This window comes from Bos grunniens, chromosome 10 (assembly GCF_055505025.1).
Source record: "Bos grunniens cultivar Pamir isolate PY7600 chromosome 10, Bosgru_T2T1.0, whole genome shotgun sequence".
Taxonomy (NCBI): Eukaryota; Metazoa; Chordata; class Mammalia; order Artiodactyla; family Bovidae; genus Bos; species Bos grunniens.
This window is the reverse complement of record NC_141174.1, coordinates 908,426-934,207: the sequence shown is the minus strand read 5'-3', so window position 1 is coordinate 934,207 and position 25,782 is coordinate 908,426. Positions and strand designations below refer to the sequence as shown.

Here is a 25,782-nt window from a genome sequence, read left to right as displayed (position 1 = left end):
TGGTGGTATATGTGCATGAAAAGATACAAAAAAAATCTACAGAATTATAAAGTGAATTTAGTAAGGCTGCTGGATGCAAAGACAATACAAAAATTAATTTTACGTCTACATGCTAGCAAAAAGAATTAGATAATAAAATACAAACATCAAACATCTAGAAATTTAAAAAAAAAAACTAAAAATAAGTCTAACCTCTACATGTAAATCTTAAAACATTGCTGAGACAAATTCAAGAAGACAAGTAATTAGAGGGATATACCATGTTTATGGATTGCCAAACTCAAAAAATTGAGAAGATACAAATTCTCCTGAAATTGATCTAATTTTTAATGCAGTTTCAATTAAACCCTAAGGTACATCTACACGGTCCCTTAGGGAAACTGAGATGCTGTTACTAAAATGTGTCTGAAAATTCAAAGGGTCAAGAGTAGCTAAGACCATCCGGAAGATCAGAGGTGTCAGAAGTCTTACATTATCATATGCGAAGACTTAACAATTCCAACTGCAATGCACCGAGCTGTTCAATATATTGGGCTGGGTCAGGTGAATACTCTTACAGAAACAAATGAACTTTGGCTGTTTCCTCACACCACGTACAAATACCAGCACTAGGTTAACCGTATGCCCAATGTGAGTGATAAAACACGCTTTAAAAATTTAAGAATATTTTCATAAGATTGGTGTAAAGCTTTATTAAACAGGACACAAAAATCATTAACCATAAGAGAAAAGATTGGTATATTGGACCTCATAAAAATGAGTGCTTTCTGATAATCAAAGGTCACCATTTGGAAAGTGGAAAAGCAAACCAAAGAGAAGACATTTATAATAATATATCAGACCAAAACCTCATTATCACTAAAATATAAAGAACCCCAGCAAATCAGTAGGAAAAAGACAGACAACCCAATAAATATGAAAAAGTAACTTGAACAGGCACTTAACAAGAGACAATTTCCAAACCGCCAACAAAGATATTAAAAGGTATTCCATGACACTGCATTAAAAGATGTTAAAACTGCGATCGCTACTTATGTAGTCAGTGCTCCATTTTGACTGATCCTTTTGGCCACAGAATGTCAGGGGTCTGAACAAAAGGCAGTAGGAAAAGTCTGGAAGGACGGAGGCAGGGAAACAGAGGAAAAAGTTATCAATGGGCCCCCTGAAGGAAAACAGCCACCTTACAAAGCCTGTACCCAACAGGTTAAATAAGTTTATCCACACAGTAGACAAAATTATTAAAAGGTGTTTATCCATATGGTCATTGAAATATCGAGACCACTGCTATACAGTAGCCCTCTCCATGTTCATACCAAACGTTTGTATCTCAGAGTTGTACGGCTGCTCACTTTCTCACGTAGCATTATCATTTCCCTATTCCTTTACAATTTCCATCCCCAAATTTACTTCTCTGCCCCAGTCAAGTCTTTATGTCTTTGATCTTAATTATAACCTATAAATGTTAGTCAAAACGTATTAAGAAATAGTGAAACACCAGTGTTCAGTCACTCAGTCATGTCCAACTCTGTGACCCTATGGACTGCAGCACGCCAGGCCTCCCTGTCCATCACCAGCTCCCAGAGTTCACTCAAACCCATGCCCATTGAGTCAGTGATGCCCTCCAACCATCTCATCCTCTGTCATCCCCTTCTCCTGCTGCCCTCAATCTTTCCCAGCATCAGGGTCTTTTCAAATGAGTCAGCTCTTCGCATGAGGTGGCCAAAGTACTGGAGTTTCAGCTTTAGCATCATTCCTTCCAAAGAAATCCCAGGGCTGATCTCCACCAGAATGGACTGGTTGGATCTCCTTGCAGTCAAGGGACTCTTAAGAGTCTTCTCCAACACCACAGTTCAAAAGCATCAATTCTTTGGTGCTCATCTTTCTTTACAGTTCAACTCTCACATCCAAATATGACCACTGGAAAAACCATAGCTTTGACTAGATGGACCTTTGTTGGCAAAGTAACGTCTCTGCTTTTTAATATGGTGTCTATGTTGGTCATAACAAGCATCTTTTAATTTCATGGCTGCAGTCATCATCTGCGGTGATTTTAGAGCCCCCCAAAATAAAGTCTGACACTGTTTCCACTGTTTCCCCATCTATTTGCCATGAAGTGATGGGACCAGATGCCATGATCTTCGTTTTCTGAATGTTGAGTTTTAAGCCAGCTTTTTAACTCTCCTCTTTCATCAAGAGGCTCTTTAATTCTTCATCACTTTCTGCCATAAGGGTGGCAGATCTGCATATCTAAGGTTATTGACAATTCTCCTGGCAATCTTGATTCCAGCTTGTGCGTCTTCCAGCCCAGCATTTCTCATGATGTACTCTGCATAGAAGTTAAATAAGCAGGGTGACAATATACAGCCTTGATGTACTCCTTTTCCTATTTGGAACCAGTCTGTTGTTCCATGTCCAGTTCTAACTGTTGCTTCCTGACCTGCATACAGATTCCTCAAGAGGCCGGTCAAGTGGTCTTGTATTCCCATCTCTTTCATAATTTTTCAGAGTTTGTTGTGGTCCACACAATCAAAGGCTTTGGCATAGTCAATAAAGCAGAAGTAGATATTTTTCTGAACTCTCTTGTTTTTTCGATGATCCAGAGGGTGTTGGCAATTTGATCTCTGGTTCCTCTGCCTTTTCTAAATCCAGCTTGAATGTCTGGAAGTTCATGATTCACATACTGTTGAAGCCTGGTTTGGAGATTTTGAGCTTTAGTTTACCAGCATGTGAGGTGAGTGCAGTGCAGTCATGTCCGACTCTCTGCGACCCCATCGACTGCAGCACTCCAGGTCTCCCTGTCCACCATCAAGTCCTGGAGCCTGCTCAGACTCATGTCCATTGAGTCGGTGATGCCATCCAACCATCTCATCCTCTGTCATCCGCTTCTCCTCCTGCCTTCAGTCTTTCCTGGCATCAGGGTCTTTTCCAATGAGTCAGTTCTTTGCATCAGGTGGCCAAAATACTGGAGCTTCAGCTTCAGCATCAGTCCTTCTAATGAATATTAAGGACTGATTTCCTTTAGGATGGACTGGTTTGATCTCCTTGCTGTCCAAGAGTTTTCTCCAACACTACCGTTCAAAAGCATAAATTCTTCGGTGCTCAGTTATAGTCAAACTCTCATATCCATACATGACCACTGGAAAAACCATAGCCTTGACTAGACGGACCTTTGTTGTCAAAGTAATGTCTCTGCTTTATTAGTAAATGCTGTCTAGGTTGGTCATAGCTTTTCTTCCAAGGAGCAAGACTCTTTGAATTTCATGGCTGCAGTCACCATCTGCAGTGATTCTGGAGCCTAAGAAAGTAAACACCAGTGTAGGGATACATGAATGTGTGTCCGTGGTCTCAGAACTGGAAAGCAAAACCCGTGCAAGGAGGCACAAGTGCCGCGGTGCACGCAGACGCAGAGGCCGCGGTGGGCACGGACGGCCTCCCTCCGAGCCGTGGCTGGTGACGCTTTTACTCTCAGCTGTCCACACAGAACTGAGGGGGGAAAGGTTTTTCATCTTTTTCTTCCATTTACTTTCTAGGGAGAAAAAGTCTTATCTTTATGTAAAGTTGTGGAAGAATTTACATAGTTACATAGAGTACTGCAGTTTAGGTTACTTTCAACACGTGTTCAGTTCCACACCTAGAGATGCATCACCATTTTAGGCCGCGGCTGCTGCTAAGTCACTTCAGTCGTGTCTGACTCTGTGCGATCCCATAGACGGCAGCCCACCAGGCTCCCCCGTCCCTGGGATTCTCCAGGCAAGAACACTGGAGTGGGTTGCCATTTCCTTCTCCAATGCATGAAAATGTAAGTGAAGTCGCTCAGTCGTGTCTGACCCTCAGCGACCCCATGGACTGCAGCCTTCCAGGCTTCTCCGTCCATGGGATTTTCCAGGCAAGAGTACTGCAGTGGGGTGCCATTACCATTTTAGGCAGAAGTACACAATTAAAAGACGCTTGCTCCTTGGAAAGAGGGTTATGACCAACCTAGATAGCATATTAAAAAGCAGAGACATTACTTTGCCAACAAAGGTCCATTTAGTCAAGGCTATGGTTTTTCCAGTAGTCATGTATAGATGTGAGAGTTGGACTGTGAAGAAAACTGAGCGCCAAAGAATTAATGCTTTTGAACTGTGATGTTGTAGAAGACTCCTGAGAGTCGCTTGGACTGCAAGGAGGTCCAACCAGTCCATTCTAAAGGAGATCAGTCCTGGGTGTTCTTTGGAAGGAATGATACTGAAGCTGAAACTCCAGTACTTTGGCCACCTCCTGCAAAGAGTTGACTCATTGGAAAAGACTCCGATGCTGGGAGGGATTGGGGGCAGGAGGAGAAGGGAATGACAAAGGATGAGATGGCTGGATGGCATCACTGACTCGATGGACGTGAATTTGAGTGAACTCTGGGAGCTGGTGATGGACAGGGAGGCCTGGTGTGCTGCAGTCCATGGGGTTGCAGAGTCGGACATGACTGAGCAACTGAACTGAACTGAACTGATACAAGTTATAAATTAAAATGCCAGCCTTTACAAAATTCCTTTATGTATGAGTAAATGTGGTTTCCTCTTTTTTAAAATTCATGCAATCAAGTTTTTAAGGGTATTTTTCAAAATTTTAGTACTAAAGCAGTACCTTTATATGTGACGTAGAACCTTTATATTCCTCTTCTTAGCCATCAGAAGTATGAGAATTATTGTGCATTTAATCTTTTCTTGTACCAATATTTGGGGCTTCCATTGTATCTCAGCTTGTAAAGAATCCGCCTGTCATGCAGGAGACCCCCGTTCAATCCCTGGGGGATTGGTGGGGAAGATCCGCTGGAGAAGGGATAGGCTACCCACTCCGGTATTCTTGGGCTTCCCTGGTGGCTCAGCTGGTAAAGAATCCACCTGCAATGTGGATTCGATCCCTGAGTTGGGGAGATCCCTTGGAGATGGGAAGAGCTACCCTCTCCAGTGTCCTGGCCTGGAGAATTCCAAGGACTGTATATCCATGGGGTCGCAAAGAGTCAGATACGACTGAGCATCTTTCACTTTCACAGTATTTATAATCTGAGCAGACAGGGTAGCACTACAGGACCTAAAATAAACTGTCATGAATGATCAAATGTCTACCACGGCAACAGGTCTTTAACGAGGATTATTATCACACATCCATTCCAACTCAACAGCGCCCATTTACACAATCAGGCTCTTACAAATTTAAAAATAAAACCGCAGTTAAGAATGCCAAGTTCCTCAACCATGATGAATTTTAAAACAAATAAAACATGAGCAACAATGATTTTCCAAACTATCTTCAAGCAGAAATGCCAGGAAGTAAACCTGAGCATTTTGTGCATACAACTTAAATTTCCTTTTCTAAGTCACGACATTTTGGAGGGTCGTTCTTTTGTTTTATTCTTCTTTTTCTACACAGGAGGACTTCAAAACCTGAAAGATCAAAACTGTTCTTGTTTGTACGGAAAGGGACAAGAATGAAAATGGAATTTTAATTTTTTAAGTGAAGAGACAAATTTTATAAAACTGTATAAATTAACAATGTCATGCAACGTTAAAGGCTAATGGAAACCACGTAATGCTAAGAATTATCCCCGTTTCCTGTGCTCTGGGGAAAAACGCTGCATTAAACACTACGTGACCAATTTGAAGTATTAACTCCTTCTGACAGACTACACACTATTGTATTAATAAGTAGAAAAATATTACACAATGTCCTTCTACCTATTCTGTCAGAAATGCACCAGGAAAATTAAGCCTGATGAATAAATACCAAGATTCCTGTCTTTTAATTCAAGTCTCCTTCTAGATACAAAACAGCAAGGTTTCACCACGTGTTCAGAGGAATAATGGGAAGGAAATGGCTGACAATGAGCAGTACCTGTTTTGCACTAGTATGAAGAAGCCAAGACAGACAGACTGGGGAATCACTTTAACTTTGGTCTGCTGCTGCTAAGTCGCTTCAGTCATGTCTGACTCTGTGCCACCCCTTAGATGGCAGCCCACCAGGCTCCCCCGTCCCTGGGATTCTCCAGGCAAGAGTACTGGAGTGGGTTGCCATTGCCTTCTCCATAACTTTGGTCTAATAGTAGGTAAATATAAAATACAGATACCTGCTTAACTCACAAATTCATGAACTAAAAAGTGGACAACCGCCTTGGGGAATGAAAGCATTAATCATGTAATTACATAACAGGGAGCTGGGCACACAAAGGAAGGGGCTCAGGAGAAACATCTTGAAAGCTCAAAGGCAAGAAATGAGACGAAACAAATGTTTTTAAGATGAAAAATGCTGCCTCCTTGAAAATACACTTTTCCCCCATATAAAAAAATTTTTAATAACTACCCTTTAGGAAAACATTCTAAGAAATAGCACAATTTGGAGTTACTTAACATGATAGCAAATAAACCTTCATGCCGCTGAAGCAGCTCTTTTCTTTGGACAGATCATACTTAGAAACTTTCTTGCATCTGTTATTTTATGACTACTTTTACTTTCTTTGAGTTTGACAATAACTTGAATTTAAATTCTGAATTTCATTAAAGCCTGACACATAACATTTTCATGCCAGATAAAGGTATTAAATAAAGGTTGACTCTTGCATGGTGTAAATAAATTAAAGGCCAGAAATTGGGATGTTCTAGTGTAAGATACTTCAGAGTCCAAAACTCAAACAATTTAAAGACATTTCACCATATTACGTAAATCATCTATAATTGTACTGCTGTGGTGTAAGCAGCATATCTGAATTTAACTTATTTCCTTAGATCTTAATATTAAAAGCATGATCACACAATCACCAAATCATGTTCTTATTACTGATCATTAGGAGAACACACAAAGTAATCAGGTGGTCTCACACACCTATAAGGTCAACAGTGTAGAAATGTTCACCATTTTGGTACCCTGTTCTTAACATATGACAGTAACAGGTGTTTGGAATGAGGGTAAGGTAAGTAAGTAGACAACTTGTATACTTGTATAAAGTATTTGAGAACATACTTAAAAAAACTGAGATACAAAAGGAATTCTCTTATTAAAAAAAAAGTCACAGCTACCTTAGTAGGTGTTTTTTTTTTAAAATAACTCACCTTATACAAAGCCATTTACACAGTTATTTAAGTTCTCAGCATATCACAGATATTTAAGAAATCAGCAGAAGTACAAAAAAATAAATAGAAGGCGGTCTTTCATGGGTAAGTGAATCTGCAATTCCAAGAGAGATCAGAATATTGAAATTAACTCTGGAGACTTGATTTTCTGTTCCAGTGGTTCAGTGGTTTATTATTTTATAAAGGGTTGGAAGAATTAATGAATTTTAAAACAGCTTATTTAACTCATTCAGCACAGGATCTGGCACAACAGTTAGAGACCGGCTTTTCAATGTGTCTTTCCTCTACTGTTTCTGCTTTCTTATCCCTGCCTCTCAGCCACGGACGGTTACAGATACAAGAATCAGAGCGTATATGGCATGAAAACGGCACACTGTGACCAATGAAGGAAGCAGGGAAGCGGTGACTTGGTTCTATCTCCAAAACCATTATGTAGAGGATTTAATGTTCATATTTGTCTTAAAGCTACTTCTCCTCTTCTCCTCATACCAAAGAGGAGTCCTTTCATTTAACGTTTTCATATAAAGTATTTTTAAGGTTTTCGATGTGAATACATGAGAGCTTCGTGAATTTTACAGTGTCGTTCACGGACACTGACGGCCTGCGGCATGAGGGTGGGGACGGGCCCTGTGGGCTCTGCTTCGAGCGCTCCTCGAGGCCACTCGAGGTTCTGAAGGAAAGCCCAGCAGCTGACACACCGGCTTTCTCTTTCCTTCCTCGTGCGCTGCCCGTTTTACCATTTCATTTTGTCAAGTCCTCCAAGGTGGCAAAGGTAATAAATGTAGAGAAACCCACGAACTTCCAAAATTCACGATGCGTCACTTATGCCATCAGTCATGAGGGTATACCGACTATCTTTCTGGATCATTTTCCCTTTGCAACAAAGCCTCTGTAGTTTACACTTTATTAGTATTTTCTCCTAGAATGCACGGTTTTAAAAATGTATGGCGCTAACTCACACATTCCTAGATACTGTCGACCTTACTATAGATGTAAGTGGACATTTTCTTCGTTATTTTAACTCTGTGCCTGATGGAATCCCAGTCTGTGAATTAGCTTGAGTTCGGTAATAATGTACCTCAGATTTACCACCATTGCTAAGAAGGACCAAAAGCTAGAAGCACAAAATTTTCATTGACTCAAGAATTATGCGGCCATTTGGGCCACTGAAAAGCATAAGTTATTCCGATAATCACTGTGAACAAAAATGTGGACAGGATAATACATTTTGAAAATAGTTTAATATTTGCCATTTTTGTTGCCTGTGCTATTAATATATACATTGGTTCAGTAATAAATATGCTACTATTACATAGAGTGCAATATTTTTAGTATTCATAACTGGTTGAAATTAATGCTGCTATTATCTCAAGAAAGGAATAAATAAATATCATGCCCAATTCCAAACTAATGCTCGAGAGGTTATTGTTAACAAAACTGACGACATAAACACACTGGGCATTACCTTTTTAAACATGATTCCTGTAAACACAGCAAAAAATCACTTTTCTCAGCCCTGACATTTTGTGTGATGGCTTAAAAAAAATACAACACACAAATCCTACCACTTCCTCTCTTGCATAGGGAATGAATTAATCATATTTCAAAATGCAGCGATCATTCAGTGAAACGTCTTCAGCACACAACGCTTGTTTTCGGTTATGAACTCAGAACTTTTGAGCTATACAAGTGCTCTGCATAAGTTTATAAAATATGCTTTCTGGATTTAAAATTGAACAGAAAAACTTCCAAACAAGTCATAGATATGATTCTAAAACATTATGTACATAATACCTGACTACAGGAGGAAAAGCCTCACCGTAGCACAGCACAGTGCAGCCACGAGCACAGCGCTCAGCAGGGCCCCGCTTAGGCTCTCCTCACATCAGTGCCTCTGGGGCCGATGACGACGCCATACCTCACGCCCTTCCATGGTGCGTCCTAAGCGCAAGGGGGTGTGAGGGCAAGTTTAAAGTAGATAATGGGGGCAAAAAGGCAAAAATACAGTACATATGCTTTAAAGAGTGCACTTTATAAAACAGCTTGCTTTATTCATATTTTTTTTTATAAAGTGCAATATTACTTAAAACAGAGACATGTACCTTAATATTCTGCAGTAACCATGAAAACAAACTGCCAGGAAAGAGCAGTGCAAAACTAAAAACATACGTAGCTTAGCATGCATCTCAGCGAGGCCCCAGTACACAGCGTGGGACCTGCATGTGCCTTTTATTTGACTTTTTAGAAAAAGATTAATAATCGTAGGTTATCGTCGTAGGTAACCATATTTTAACTAAAATAAAAACAATAAGTTAAAGTCCTCTCTCAAGAAATAAGTATACACCACACATAAAATTCATGACAGAATCTTTTGGGAAACAGTTAGACCTTTTTCTTTTTTGCTGATAAATCACTGTTCAAAGGACGCGTATCTCTTAAAAACCCACCATACCCACAAGGTGAAGCAACAGGTATCATCACAGTCCTAGGAACTCTTGCTGGCGGACCTCTGATGACCCTGTGACTTACTGTCAGCGGCTCAAACCTCACTGGTCGCCACTCAGATGGACAGACATTGGTGCCCTCTCAGCAACAGTCGTGCGGGCGTCACCCAGGTCACTAACAGCATCCCGTGTGCTCTACTCACAGTCCCATTCTCCGCCCGGTGCTTCTGGACGAGGATAACCAATTGGGTTTTCCTGGAAAAATTCCCTACGGGGCAGATGCCAACGGATCCAGCGGGGTGCGGCTTCTGAGACACAGAGCCCGGCCTCCAGGCAGGCCGAGGGCGCTGAAGGGGTGGCGGAGCCTGGCTCGGTCCCCAGGCCCCCAGCCGCTCAGTCCTGGAACTGGAAGAGGCTCTCGGGGGCGCCGCCGTCGGCGGGGTTGGCGGGCTGCAGCGCCCTTGTGGGCGTGCTCTTGCCGTGCGAGTGGGAGGATGAGGAGTGCGAGCTCTCGCTGGAGCTGCTGCGCGTCTCTGTGCTCGTGCTCGTCTTCTTCATCCTCCGCCTCTTCGCCAGCGGGGCCTTATCCACGTTCTGGAGGCAGAACCCCTCTCTCTTGTATTTGTTGAAGGCCTAGGGGAGAACAGCAAGGTCAGCACTCACTGGAGGGGCTGATGCTGAAGCTCTGGCCACCTGATGCGAAGAGCCGACTCCCTGGCAAGGACCCTGATGCTGGGAAAGATTGAAGGCGAGAGGAGAGGGGGACGACAGAGGATGAGATGGCTGGAGGGCATCACCGACTCGAAGGGTATGCTGCTGCTGCTGCTGCTAAGTCGCGTCAGTCGTGTCCGACTCTGTGCGACCCCATAGACGGCAGCCCACCAGGCTCCCCCGTCCCTGGGATTCTCCAGGCAAGAACACTGGAGTGGGTTGCCATTTCCTTCTCCACAATAGACATGAGTTTGAGCAAACTCTGGAAGGCAGTGGAGGACAGGGAGGCCAGGCGTGGTGCAGTTCATACGGTTACAAAGAAGTGGACACGACCGAGAGACTAAATAAGAAGGGAAGAAAAAAGTAAGGGGAATGCCACAAAAGTGAAAAGGCTGAAGCTCCTCACAGTGTGACTGACAGACGACGCGTGGTCAGCAACCACAGCTCCAGCTCGTCCTAGGAAAGTGAAAGTCGTTCTGTTGTGTGGCTCTGTGACCCCACGGACTATACAGTCCATGGAATTCTCCAGGCCAGAATACTGGAGTGGGTAGCCTTTCCTTTCTCCAGGGGATCTTCCCAACCGAGATCGAACCCAGGTCTCCCGCATTGTGGGCGGATTCTTTACTGAGTATGAGGTGAGCCACAAGGGAAGCCCTAGGAACATGGTCCTTAAACCACCGGATCTAAAGCTCCAGGAGGGTACAGAAGTCAATGGGGAAGGGCTTCTGAGGGCCCTCTTGCAACCCACCAGCGAGGGTGTCCAGGAGTCCCAATTCTAGTCAATCTTTTGAAGAGGGGAGTGCTACCTCTCAATTAAAGGAACCACCGACTGACTGGAAATCCCTGGAGAATGTCAGCAATCTCACTCCCTTCCCCCCATTACCTGACTCATCCTGAACTTTAAGATTCCAACCACAAAGTCCCAGCACAGAGCCCCTGACCTCCACGCCCACGTCAGTGCAGTCTGGGTACGTCCTGGACATGATAATAGGCAGAGATGAGCTCCACAGACCTCAGTCTGGCTTCCTCCTCACAGCAGCCCGTCTCTACTTTTCTCAGATTCAGGCATAGGCATTGCTGAGGTGACAAGCTTGCCTCACATGCCACTGAGAAGATCTGGATCATCTGCAAACGCCTGCAGTTAATCTCTTCACGCCTCACCAGATCCCAGTTAATTAGTTTTTAATCCATTTCTGCAGCCAAGAGGAAATGCTATCCTGTCTCCTTCCTCAAGATAATCCTCTCAGAAGTAATGTTATTTCTAACTCCTCTTCTCCTTATACAATTATCTTAATGTACTTGCATCTGTTTGGCACGAGTGTGCCAGAATCTACATTTATTACTATGTAGTCTCTGCCTTTCAAGTATACAATATGTACTTAATACTAATCAATTTACTTTTTATCCCTTAGGTTCTAGAACAATAAAATTACGCACAAAATGACTGTTGAAGGGACGGACTTTCACACGTGCCTTAATTTCTAATGCTTATTTATAGTTTCTACAGACAGTGGTTTGGCTTATTTAGAGAGAAAAACAGCGCTAGCACAGGCGCTTGGTCGCAAGAGGGAAGGAGGGAGGGGTAGGGTGGACTGGAGTTTCGGTTTATAGGAGCAAGCTACTATACATACAGAATTCAGTGAGTAGCAAGCTCCTCCTGTGCAGCACAGAAACGACACTCACTACCGTGTGGTAAACCACGATAGAGAAGGACGTGAGAGCCGACGCGTATAGGACACGTTTACATACATGTATGACTGAGTCAGTCTGCTGTACAGCAGAAATTAATACAACATTGTAAAAATCAACTAACCTTCAACAAAATAACGTTTTTTAAAAAACTCTAATAATATGCATATTGCTTTCCTTACCAACTGAAAAACTTCAACTATTCAAATATCAGACCACTGCCTCATCTCAAATGTCAAATAAATATTTTGTGGGTTTGTGGTGACTCTGGTCCCTATGCCCTTTCTGTTTAGAAATGTGTTTATGTCATGAAGGGATTTATAAAAGCATATCTAAAATTAAAAGAACCCATTTTAAAAACTGTCTGCCTAAGAGTGTGCCTCTGAGGTTACAGAGTAAGGACGTCCAGTCCCTTCTCAAACTGCCCAGGAGCGCAGAACCTGAGCCTTACGTGGAAAGTGGCTTTCACACACGTGTGCACCGCAGCTCCTGAAGAGCCCAGGATGTCTGGAGTCATCAGAGGATTCGAGGACAGCTGACTGCCGTCTTGAAGCCATTCATTGTATCTCAAGTCAGGCATTTTAAGCCTTTTGTTTGGATCAACTGTGAGAAGTCCTGTGGGAATAAATAAGATATTTTTATTTCATGAGCTGTCATTTCAAACATAGTTTAAAATCAACCTCAGAGATCTCAATTATGTTCACAAGACATAATGGTTTCTATATGGCGTCAACCTCCTACAAGGATAATTACCTCCATTTTCATCTACACTGAGATTCCCTGGTGAATCTGGCTGCTCATAATAAAGCCCACAGCAGCCTGCTTCCAGGAGGCTGCAGGCTCGTGGGGCTTCCAGTCTGGGGAAAACCACCACTTGACACAAGGACTCCCACCAGGGGCCAGGAGAGCCCCTCCAAACAGAGCGCTGAGATCTACTTGACGCACGTACAAACACCTTCAGCAGGTTAGGGAACGTGCAGATGGAGGCTCCAGGAGGAGCTGTGTGCGAGGTCTTATCCCATCTGAGGACACGTGCACAGCAGGCTCCGGGGAAGGGCTCCCCCCTGGGGGATGGGCACCCTGGGGGCTTCCAGGAGATGAGTCCTGGGGGATGAGCAGGGCTCGATGACAAAGTAAGCCCCAGGATTACGACGAGCATGAGTAAAGGCGAACAAAATCTAAAAACTCAGCACATTTGAAGAACTCAGGTGCTCCACAGTGCCAGTCCATCCTAAAGGAAATCAACCCTGAGTGTTCACTGGAAGGACTGATGCTGAAACTGAAGTTCCAGTACTCTGGCCACCTGATGCGAAAAGCCAACTCATTGGAAAAGACCCTGATGTTGGGAAAGATTGAAGGCAGGAGAAGGGGACGACAGAGGATGAGATGGTTGGATGGCATCACCGACTCAATGGACATGGGTTTGGGCAAACTCTGGGAGATGGTGAAGGACAGGGAGGCCTGGCACGCTGCCGAACAACAGCTGCTGGACTGAGGGTGCCAGGAAACAGAGGAAGGTAGAACCGGGCCGTGAAGGCGCCACTGGGGGGGGGTCTGACCTAAAGCTCACTGGCGTTCCCTGGAGAACTTTCAACAGAAAAAAGGCCTGACTGCATTTGGATATTAGGAAGGTCACTTGAGCCGATGGACGACAGACACATAAAGCCAGAGCAAGTAAGTAAGTTGAAAGCATGTTACGGATTTTAGGAGAGAGCTATGACCAGACCTCAGATGAGAGCCGTGAGAATGGGGAGGAGGGTGGCTGGCAGCGATGCTGAATCCCAGCACCCAGGGCCTGCAGGAGTCAAGGAAGGTGGTGGGGGTTGAGGGTCTTGGCCACAAAAACAAGAGGGAGAGAGGAGCACGCACGTGCCTGGGGGAAAGGAGAGGAAAGAGAAAGCGGTTCTCTTTGAAGGTATGATTGTGAATGTGGATGAGATTGCCGAAAGAGGGTGTCCTGATACGAAGCTGAAGCTGAACAGAGTAGCCTGAATCCTTAAACACACAGGGATTCTTGAATAATTCACAAACAAATATATGTATCTCGGGTATGGTTCCACTTCAATCGCTACACATCATATAAAATTTTTCATTAGATTCTTACCTTGGATCAAATCTTTAGCCTCTTGGGATACATTCTTCCAGGCTTCTCCTTCAAAGGAGAAATCTCCCTTTTTAATTTTCTTCATGATTTCCACTGCACTGGTGCATGTCAGACTTTTATCATGAGACTGAAATGGAACTTGCCCTGATAACATTGTATACTATCAAGAAAAAAAGAGCAAAACAGAATGTCTGCCAAAATCACCATCAAAGCCACTCTGGTAATTTCATTACTAACTTCATCAGCATAATTTCCCAAATATTACAATTAACATTACTAAGTTTAAAAGATTACATGACTTTGATCACTGAAAGAACCAATCCATTTCAGACTCATATATAAAAAGAAATGGCTTATTGTGATATCAAGATTTAAAACCATTTTTATAGCCATATTCAGGACAAGAAGAATAAAAAAGGGATAATATAATCATTTCAAAAGGTGACATTAACCGGGGAATGTGCATATCCCAGAGGAACCGCGGGCCCTGGCTAAAATGGCCCAGGAGGGGTCAGGGACACAGAACAGAATGGATCCTGAAGATGCTGAACTAGGGTGGGCCGGTGGGGCATGAGACCTGATGGAGAAATTACTGCCACGGAAACACTCATCTGAAACTCAAGACTCAACATCCTGGCAAGGATGCCTGGAGCCAGTGAGCGTAGTCAGCTGAAATGCTTCCTGAAGCTCGGACGAGCAGACGCCCTGACTCCTAAAGCTGCTGCTGCGGTCGCTGCGCCATGCACACGGCACGCTCAGAATGGCCTGAGGAGGCCCAGAGGCGCTGCGAGCTAGCGCGTGGGTCACGCCACCTCTCTGGTGCACCGAAGCCTCTTCCTTAACTCACACCGATGACCTCCCCGAGCTGGGATCCCAGTGATCAGCTGATGAGAGAAGAAAGGACATCGGGCCTGCTTGTCAGATGGACTGGCATTCTTTCACTTGGGCAGTGTCAGAATATGAAAAGCTCGGTGAAGACACCAGCTCAGGACGAGACCCTGTGGGGCTGGAGTTCTGTCCCTGAGGACTGTGCCGAATCAGCGGCGATCCATCGGTGCTGGGTTCCCCAAATCTAGGTTCTGTAGGCGCAGGACTCACAGAATCACGTTTCCTGTTCCTGCAGCCGCGTGGCCTGCGGTTAGAGGTCTCTGTTCTGTGGGCACACCTGCTCAGCTCCACCTGGTACCAGCAGGTGGCGACTCACGGTGCTCCCGCTGTCCGCCTCTTCCCTGCCTCCCTCCTGCCTCCCTGGGATTCCGGTCCTTAGCGAAAGTGAAAGTCGCTCAGTTGTGTCTGACTCTTTGCGACCCCATGGACTATACAGTTCATGGAATTCTCCAGGCCAGAATACCGGAGTGGGTAGCGTTCCCTTCTCCAGGAGACCTTCCCAACCCAGGGATAGAACCCAGGTTTCCCGCATTGTGGGGGGATTCTTCACCAGCTGAGCCACCAGCGAAGCCTAAGAATACTCGGGTGGGTAGCGTTCCCTTCTCCAGGGGACCTTCCCATCCCAGGGATCACACCCGGGTCTCCTGCACTGCAGGCGGGTTCTTCACCAGCTGAGCCCCCAGGTCTGGTCCTTGGGAACATGAGAAAATGTGTGCTTCCACTTCAGGCTCTGCTTTCCGGGGGAACCCAGACTGTAATGACTTTCTCTTGCTGATGAGCATTTGACTTGTTTCCTGTTTGGGTGCCCTGAAACCGGCTGCTCTGTATGCGTCTCTGCGCACATCTCCTCTGGTACACAGACACAGACCTTTCTGTCGGCTGCCTCCCTGAGATGGAAACTGCTGGGTCATTTGGTCTGTGTGTTCAGTAGATACTGCCAAACAGTTTTTGAAAATCTGCTCCCCTTCTTAATCTTACCCCACTTCCTAACACATACATTGATGACTAAATATAAAAAAGTACCCTTTATATTAGCGTTTTCTTGCTCTGCTGTGTAATAATTCAACAAGCTGTTGGGTGGAGAGATGAATTCACCATCTTTGGAAATATTTAAAGGAGAGTGGTGATAGGGACTTTACAGAAAGATCCCTTTTCTGGAAGACTTAGAATTGGACTTTAGGCTCCTCTCAACTCCAAGATCTTAGAATTTAGTTGATTATCCAGGAATCAACTTCTGTTAAGACTAATTCTGTGTCTGCAAACTGTTGGCAAAGGTTGTGATAAGAGAGTATCTATATACATAAAGATATATGTGTGTCTGTGTGGAATTGGGGAGAAAGCAAAAGTAAATGTGGCAACATGCTAAATGTTCACTGTGTTATTCTCCCAAATTTTCTCTAGGTCTTAAATTTTCAAAATAAAATTTTGAGAAGAAAATGAAAAAATAAAAAATCCTGAATAAAGTGAAAAAATATGAAATCCCAAATAAAACACTTGGAAGAAATATGTTTTAACTGTTATTATACTCCATCCCATGGGTATGCTATACATACCTATGGAATAGCATATAATCCTATGCTACATTTTCTAAACACTGTCTGTTAAGCTCTGAATTACTGTGTGCCTTAAAAATTCATGTGCTGAAAAGTTACACCCACCCAAACATGGCTGACTTGAGGACAGGACCTTTATGCAGGTAAAGGTGATGGGGATCCGGGGGCCTTCACCCACGAGGGTGCCCTTACAGAGACGCCAGGGAGCTGGCCTGCTCTCTCTCCGAGCTCATGTGAGGAGAGGCCATGTGAGGTCGCCGTGGACAGGTGGCTGTCTGCAACCAAAGGGGAGAGCCCTCACCAGATACCAACCTGCTGGCACCCTGGGACTGGACCTCCAGCCTCCAGAACTGAAATAAATTTCTGCTGTCCAAGTCGCCCAGTCTGTGGTGTTTCGTTACGGTGATCCTGAGCAGACTAATCACCGCGTAACCTCTACTTTAATCAGAGTCCTGAACGTGTCCAATGAACTGCTCATCCATGAGGTAAACTGAGTTGTAATCAAAGCCACATGTATGACGCGATGCATCTTTCTCAAGTATTTGTTTTACCCAGTGACAATAACGTAAATTATCTTCATATTAAAGTATCCATATTCGTGTTCATCACAGGCAACGTGTCAAAGGGTCACAGATTTCTAAGGCAAACAACCTCAGACAAATCCTGTGCCTACTATGGGATAGCTCAAATCTAGATCCTCTGGAGAGAAGCACTCATTTATATGGAAAAGTTCACAAGGCATCCTTTTTTTTCTTGGACAGTTTAATGCAGGCGCTAACTTAGCTTTTCATATGTAAGTATTGGAGTGGCCAAAAACTTCGTTAGGGTTTTCCATGGGCTGTAACAGAAAAACTCAAATGAAATTTTTGGCCAACCCAGTATTTCATTTTGTATCTCTAAAAGGCAAGGATTTATAAAATCCCACAACCACAACCTATGATTGCACTTAAAAACAATTAGCAGTAATGCCTTTGTATCATCCAATATCCAGTCAATAATTAAATTTCCCCAATTGTGTACACACTGTATAATATTATAATTACATCTGTATGACAGAGTTTGAATTTAGCAAATAGAGTTAAAATTAGGATCTGTCTGAATTAAAGCACAGTGACTTCATTTCTAAGCGTCTTTTATCTATGGGCCCCAGCCTAGTTTTTCTCACAACTTATTTGGTGGAGTAACCAGGTTGTTTGTCCTGTAGAACTCCTGCAGTGTGGACATTCTGATGATACTGGTGGTATCGTTTAATCTGTTGTTTCCTGCTCCTGTTTAAGAGTTGACAATTACATCTAGAGAGAAGCCTGGCTTCTCTCCATGCCATTATACGAGGTTATTTCCATAGATAAGGCATTTGGAGGCTCTAAAATACCTGTCTGCATGTCTAAGAATGCCTTTTAAAACCTTAAAAAGCATGATAATTACATTTGGCCTGTATTTAAGTAAAGGCTCTTTTACAAGGGGGTAATCTTGTATTATTGCTAAAAAAGAAAGGCTCTTTTTTATTTAGATGAATTTTTTAGGAGAGTGCTACTGTAATCAGTTTAAGTTGAACAGAACTCAAATCTACAGAAGTTAGCTGTTTATTTTTATTTAAAAATCATACTCATAAATATGTAATTTGATTTGCAAATTATAAATGATGACTTAAAACTGCTGAAATAAAAACCTATAGCTTAAAAATAAAAGAACCATCCTGCAAGGACAACTGGCTGCCATTGGGGGAAAGCAAACTGACACCAAAATAAATCCCAGATGGAGTGCACAAGCATAAAAATAAAATATAATCCTGGAGGAAAATTTAAGAGAATATTTTTATAATCTTGGGCTGGGGGTGGACTGCCAATCTGACATCAAAGCCAGAATACCATAAAGGAAAAGACCGACATATCTTGTGTGAAGTCTCTGCAGTTGTGTCCGACTCTGTGACTGTATGGACTGTAGCCTGCTAGGCTCCTCTGTCCACAGGATTCTCCCGGCATCATACTAGAGTGGGTTGCCATGCCCTCTTCCAGGGGCTCTTCCCCACCCAGGGATCGAACCCGTGTCTCTTATGCCTCCTGCATCGGCAGGCGGGTTCTTTACCACTAGTGCCGCCTGGGAAGCCCAACACACTTGAATTTTGCTTTTAGACGAGTTTAATAGATATGTTTTTTCATTTTTATGTTGTAACAAAAATTTTTTTAATTTCTCCATTAAAACATAAAAATTTAAAAAGTTTATTTAAATCTCTCTAAAAACAAAATTAAAACCTCATATAACTGTGAACAAAGTTTTCAAAAAAATGACAAACCAGAAAAAACATTTCCAATGTTAATGTCTGACAAAGGATTAAAATCCTTAACAGAGCTGTAAGTGTCAATATGAAAAATTTCCCCAAGGGAAAGCGGGCAAAGCTCATAAACAGCGATTCATAAAAGAGAAAAGTAAATACATGGAAAGGTGCACACGCTGAACACTCATCAAGGAAAATGCATGCAAATTATAATGACCATAGCAATTAATTTAGATTGAAATTGCTAGTATCCAATGTATTCACATACAGCTGATGAGAACACGATCTGGAAACCTTCTAGAAGGAAATACAGGCATGTATGTCAAAATAAGGACACATATACCCTTCTCCCAGGAGTCTAGTCTAAGGAAATAGTGAGATCAATGTGAGTACATATATCAAAAATATTCATTTGTGTAGCTTATAATTAGTGAGAGGCTAGAAAATGCTAACTGCTCATTAGTAAAGAAATGTTAAACTCTGGAGACTCAAACTACATATCACATAGTCTCATTTGTTAAAAAAGTCTGAATATATATACAAACACATAGAAAAATGTGTAGAAAGATACACAGCATGCGTAACATGGGGGAGGGTGGACGGAGGGGAAGAGCTCAGACAGCATCGCCTCTGTGTGATGAGACTGCGAGTGATTCCACCTTGTTCCTTGTTTCTTTCTCTGTTGTCTGAAAACTTCTCCCTATGATTATGCATTACAAATTGTATGCAGAAAAAATAAAGCTATTTTGAGGGAAAAAAAAAAAACACCCTGAGATTTTTCTAGCTCATGTTCTGTTTCTGATCCTGGCTGCCACGGAGATTTTGTGAAAAGCATGCTTACCATGATTACTGTAAGTTACTATAAATATTTTAAATTTTATTTATTAATTTGTTAATTTATCCTAAGTGATATTCAATTGCTTTTTGGGTTGAAAATCTCAGAGAATATACTTTTAAATATTTTTCATTAATGAGTCACTTTGCTAGTTTCACATTGTATCTAATATGCCTAGCTTTTGAAAATAGACTATTGCTTCTTTAAAAATACATATATATAACTGTAATTCACATAAAACAGTTGCTTTAAATATTTCAAATAAACCAAAATAAAAATTCCTACATTTTCTCCAATATAAACTTTAAGAAAGGGAAATAGTCTTCAGTCAGGCCTTTTACTGTTTGTACAGAAAAGAAACCAATTTGCCAATTTTTTTCATGAATTTAAGAAAAACCTAGAGGGGTGGGATGGAGGTGTGAGAGGGAGGGGTGATGTATGTACACATGTAGCTGATTCACCTCACTGTATAGCAGAAACTAGCATGACATTGTAAAGCAATTATATTCCAGTGAAAAAAAAGAAAGACAGCAAAGGGAGAGATGCAGAGGACAGAGAGAACTGACTGGGTTGAATGGCGTGGCTGATACGAACTCACCAAAATGACGCCCAAGCTCCAGAGGTCGCAGGACTCATCATAGCCGCTGTGATTCAAGAGCTCTGGGGCAGCGTAGTGAAGAGTGAAACAAGGCGTCTTCAGAGGCTGATTATCAGGGGGCTTCAAGCGTGCAAACCCAAAATCAATGACTTTAATTTCCAAATTGTCATTTTCATCAGTGAACAGTAAATTCTGCAAGATACGAAGTTTCTCATTAGTTTCTCATTAAAATGTCAGGGGCCTTGGAGAGGCATTTTGCAACATTATCTATTAACATTTACATTGGACTCAGACACAGAGATCTGACGCGGAGGTTGGGAGCGGGATCCCAGCATCCGCTGCTCTCTGCTCTAGCTTTCTGGACCACCTCGAGTTTACAAGGTCACGAGGGACACTCCCGATGGTGTCATGCCCCTTCTGCGTCTTTTGCTGTGTCTGTCTTCTACTTATCCCACCAACCTCCCTTCCTACCTGGCTCTCAGGCCTCTAATCCTACTTTAGAGATGTCACCAAACTGAAAGTGGAAACTATTGTATTTTCTTCTAGCTTTTACTGTTCTTTTCTGGCATTTATCAGCTCTGCTGATAAATTAAACATCAGTTCAATGTCTTCACCCACATTAGACCACAATTCCCTGAGGCCAACAACTGCGTCTATCTTACTCATGACTTTCTCATGCAGCAAGTGGTTTGGTAAATATTTGTCTGTTGAATGAAGTCAAATAAAATAGTTATATAATATCTAGCAAAACAGTTAACAGTATTTAGTAAAACTTATTAAAGAATACATGGTGGAGCCATGCATTTCAGAAATATTTTTCCAAAACAGTTAATACTTGAACGTTTTTTGATGCTTATGGAGATTATCCCTCTATTATTCAGAAAATGTTATTTTGAATCATTTTCCAAGCCTTCTCAATCGCTAAGGTTTTACTGATTATTTGTTTTTTATCTGCACCATGCAGCATGCAAGATCTTAGTTCCTCAACCAGGGACTGAACCCACGCTCCCTGCACTGGGAGCCCCCTCTTGACCACTGGCCTGCCAGAGGAGTCCCTGATTACTTTGTATTCATCACTTGTTTAAACAGTCTAACTGTACTGGTGTGCAAATCATCATTTTTATTAGTACATCAAACTAGTACCCACAGTAAATGAAGCTGATTATACTGTCTTTAGCCATCCTAACAAAATCTAGTATGCCTTTTTGATCATTAAATTATTCCCCCAGCTCTAGAACATCATTTGCTTTTTAATATTATTCAAAGTGAAAGAAAATATATCATAGAAGGCTTCATTGATATAAAGAATAAAAATCTTCTAGGCCCCCTTTCAAAAGTTAAAAATGAATGAAGTGGGAGGAAAGAAACAAAAAAAATTAGCTGAAAGGGTTTCTTAAATTTTCTATCATACTAAATGCTTAATCCTGAATTTTTGATGGAATTTAAATGTAAATGTAATTCAATGGAAGGCCTCGCCACAGCTGAAGTCATGCTGGAGTTCAGGCAGGAGAACTTGGAGAGGGCCCAGCAGATGGCCCTGGGCTCTCCTGTGGCAGGAGGCGCTGGGCTGCAGCACAGCTGGCCTGTCCCCACGGAGCCTGCTAGTCTCTGGACAGGACTTCAGTGTCTCCTATACCAGGACTGGCTAAGGAGTCCCTTGTTTGCAGATCTTGAAACGGAGGAGGTGTGGCATTCCCCTCTTTGCTCCTCTCCCAATTCTCAAAGTGGAGCTGGGCGTACATGGTCAGGAGTGGCAGGAAGTCAACACTCAAATCACTTCCATCCTTGTCTCAAGCTGTGCCAGGAACTAATTCAATAAAACTTTTCAATCTTTCAAGAATATGGGGATCAGTTTGAAAAATACAAAGCAGCCTACTAGAGAATGTCAGCCAGCTTCTAAATTTATTTGATTCTCACCACCTAGAAATTATCTTGCCTGTGTAGAATATGAATACCACATAAATATCTATCAAAAGAGACATAAACAGATCTTAAAATGCTGTCAAGGTGAAAGGGATTAAACTTTTAGCTTGAAAATAATATAATCAGCCACTTAAAAGTCAAAGTGAAAGCCATTTCATTATGACAACGTTAGTGCAAAGGTACATTTTCATGTCTCCAAAACACACGTTGGTTTAGGACTATCACAGTAGCAGGATGTCCTATATGATGAGACAGTTCTTTTCAAATGCCTAGTTGAAACAAAATCTTTTTAACAGATAAGAACAAAGCTATGTGAGTGTTTTTTTAACCAGTAAAATCAGAAGGCAAATTTAAATTCTGTTGGAGAGGACAGTTGCATCGTTTGAGACTCATGACGGGACAGATGGCCAGTTATCAAAGAATAAAACATGTGAAAATGAATTCTAGACAGTCATGGAACAGATCTTTTCAATTAAAAAAATTACATGCTTGTTCCTTGTCTATCAAAAAAAGCATTTAAGTGGTATGTGTTCATATTTAAAAATAGACAGCTAATCTCCAATGTACAGAGCGCCATATTTTCAGTGGGCGTTGTGTGGGAGAGTGAGAACTGTGATGCAGGAAGCAGAGGGGCAGTTATCACAGCTGCCAGCTCATAAAACACAATCCGCTTTTGATTAATTACGAGTAATAGGAATAACAATAATAGAAAGTACACGGAAGTTTAAATCCTTTAGGAATCAGTCAGTTATATCCAAAGACAGAGAATTCCATTTTCAAAACATCCTCTTCCTACCAGTAACCTAAGGTACTTAACCAAAAGGCATAAATGGTACTTTTTGAGAGATTATTTTTTGTAGTCTAGCACAAAAATAAACACCAAATTATTATTTAAAATACACTTGAAAATCCATTACAATCACATAGCAATTAAAACTGAAATTCTATTTTAGAGAGTAAATACATATAATTTTGCCTATGGTAAAGGATGATTCATTGTTATCCTTTTATAAAGTATTGGGTTTTGTTTTTCAATTTGCATTATTACTTTGATGATTTTCTAAAAGGGAGGAATTTTCATATTTTTGATACTAAAAAGGGATTATTCTAGAGTTAGAACCTTCTTTCTTAACCTTTTGAAAGAAAAAATATATGAAAAGCTGCTACTTCTGCACTGCTACACAGTTCTATAATACAGCAGCACATGAGCAAAGAAAAGCGCATGTAAAGGTCACGTGGCTAATTAAGCCAAGACAATGCTTTAAATATTCAAAACAGGGTTATATACGTTCCTATTCATGAGCTAATCAATTTGATTATGAAAGCAAAAGACAAGCTTTCAAAATACACCATTTTAAAAAAAAAGCCCCTCTAAGCGGCATACATATAGGAGGGGTGTTATTTTCTGCTCAAACATTCCCATTGCTATTTTAGTCCACAACTGTTGCATAAAGTATCTCTTCCATAAAAGGCTCTCACACTTACAAATATAACCTCAAGATGATCGGCTGGCAAAAAAAAGAAAAGGCAGATTTATTTCAGACTGAAGTAGAAACGGAAAAAAATCCAAGAAACATGGTATTTGCAAGTATCTATTTAGAAAAAAGCTCTGAAAATAAAAACCAACCCCCCCTACCCCCCCGCAAAAAAAAAAGCCCACACGTGTCTAGGGGACATTTAATAATGATGCCAGATTGTGTCAAAGGATTTTATACCTCGGGTTTCAGATCTCTGTGTACCACTCCGACGTCATGCATGTGGCTTACAGCTGAAACCAGCTTCCGCATGATGTAGCTGGCTTCCGTCTCACTAAAATGCTTCTTTCTCTTAATGCGTTCAAACAGCTCTCCCCCGTTCAGAAGTTCCATCACGAGAAATGTGTGAAGCTAGAAAAGAAAGAACAATGTGGAGGGCCTTATTGAAGAGGAGGAGAGGCTGATCCACGCAGAAAACATTTACTGACTATGAACTGTAACCGATAAATTTAAATAGTCCCTTGTTAAAGTAATCAGCAGTGATCCTTGCATTTTAGAGCAAAGAGTTGAAGGATAATGTGTCTTTTTTAGAGTTCTATTTTGGTAATGGAAAATTTCAAGCACTGCAGTGAAATCCTTATGTCTCCTTTCCTCGACGAATTCTTTCAGCTGAATTGCATTCCAACACTCTCTATCGAGTTTACATATGTTTCTTTTTAAAGTGTGACCTCGTACTGATAATAACGTGAAATTGGCTGCTTTAAACAATATAGACGATTACTGATGGAACACGCTGCCCACGAGAGGCCTGACACACACATTTAATGGCAAATTCACCTTTTAAAAAAAGGCATTATTGGATGATGTCACTTTAAATCTTCTCTTAGGGCTCAACAGATTAGTTTCAGGGTTCCTGTTAATTCCCATGGCAAACACCCATAACTCACTATGGGCTTTTTAAAGACAAAATTGCTTTTGATACCAAAGGCATGATCTTAATTAAATGGTATCAAAAGTTACATACTTATTATATTTTGCATACATTTCCATAAAGAAAATAACATAGAAGCTATTGAAAAACAAAGGAATTATATCCACTCTCCAATGAACACAAATGGTTTAAAAAAGTTATCAATAATCAGATTCAAATGCTATGCCTTATCACACCAATGTCACTCAACAAACAAAACAAAGTACGCTTCCCTTTGAATTAGCAAAGTCTGGAAAAACGGCATCATAAAAAAGATGGTTATAAATACATTCTCCTGCACACAATGGGCATATTCTAGAAGGTGAATAACTCTTTTTATAAAAAAGAGAATTGCTCCCAGGCTACTGGAGACATGCTAACTTGAATTTCTACATCAGCCAAATTAGGTCAAAGCTAAATGCTACAAGTGTATGCCAGCAAGCTTTCAACAAAGGAGAGGCAATACCTAGAGTGATTTAAGACACAGGCTTTAGAGTCCAGTCTGCATCTGAATGCCATTTCTGCAACTTACTTATGACCCAGTGGATGTTACTTTACCTCCATGAACTTTAGCACCCTTACCAATAAAAATGTAGATAATGGAGAAAAATGTGAATAATGGCCCTTCAAAGATGTCTACATCCCAACCCCCAGAACCTAAAGATGCTACCTTGTATGATGAAGGGATTTCTCAGATGTGATTAAGGATATTGAGATGAAAAGCAGACGGTTGGATGTGGCATGATGTAGGCAACTGTGTCACCATTATGGGGGAAAAAGACAACCCGAGTAATCAACAACCGCATATTAGAGCAGCCTGTGCCTACACTGGTGTGTGCAGGTTTACACCATGAGACGGCGTTCTGGCTGTGCTGGGTCTCCACTTGGGTGTGAAGGTCTCTCTCGCTGCAGCACGCAGGCTCAGCTGCTCTGAGCAGGTGGGATCTTAGCGCCCCAACCAGAGACTGAACCCTCGTCCCCCACACTGGAAGGTGGGGTCTCAACCACTGTACGCCAGGAGAGTTCCCCATGAGATGGTGTCTATTCTAGTAACTCTTGAATATAACAGCAGGAGATGATGAAGTTAATTTGTCACATAAATACAATACTAGGGGTATAATTCCCGAGATGCGATGGTGGCCTGAAGGTCAGGGATCCAAAGTCTTGGGTGGGGAGGAGTAGCCCAGAGCACAGCTGCGACCACGGAGGGGCATGTC

The 25,782-nt window shown here is 42.0% G+C and overlaps 1 protein-coding gene across 10 annotated transcripts in view; it reads right to left on the bottom strand.

Moving 5' to 3' along the window:
* Positions 1 to 8,322: 8,322 nt before the first annotated feature.
* The window catches only part of RPS6KA5 (ribosomal protein S6 kinase A5), a 200,612-nt gene continuing 183,152 nt past the window's right edge, over positions 8,323 to 25,782 (bottom strand). For 7 of the 10 annotated variants that reach the window (XM_086319110.1, XM_086319114.1, XM_086319120.1 and 4 more), the window contains 5 exons: positions 23,836 to 24,006; positions 20,198 to 20,389; positions 14,049 to 14,208; positions 12,396 to 12,559; positions 8,323 to 10,177 (listed from right to left, as the gene is read on the bottom strand). In XM_086319110.1, coding sequence (XP_086175236.1) covers positions 9,938 to 10,177; positions 12,396 to 12,559; positions 14,049 to 14,208; positions 20,198 to 20,389; positions 23,836 to 24,006 — 927 coding nt within the window. In that variant the 3' untranslated portion in view covers positions 8,323 to 9,937. Of the gene's footprint in view, positions 10,178 to 12,395; positions 12,560 to 14,048; positions 19,465 to 20,197; positions 20,390 to 23,835; positions 24,007 to 25,782 lie in introns of those variants that run through there. The other 3 variants (XM_086319117.1, XM_086319119.1, XM_086319121.1) reach the window with 1 other exon arrangement.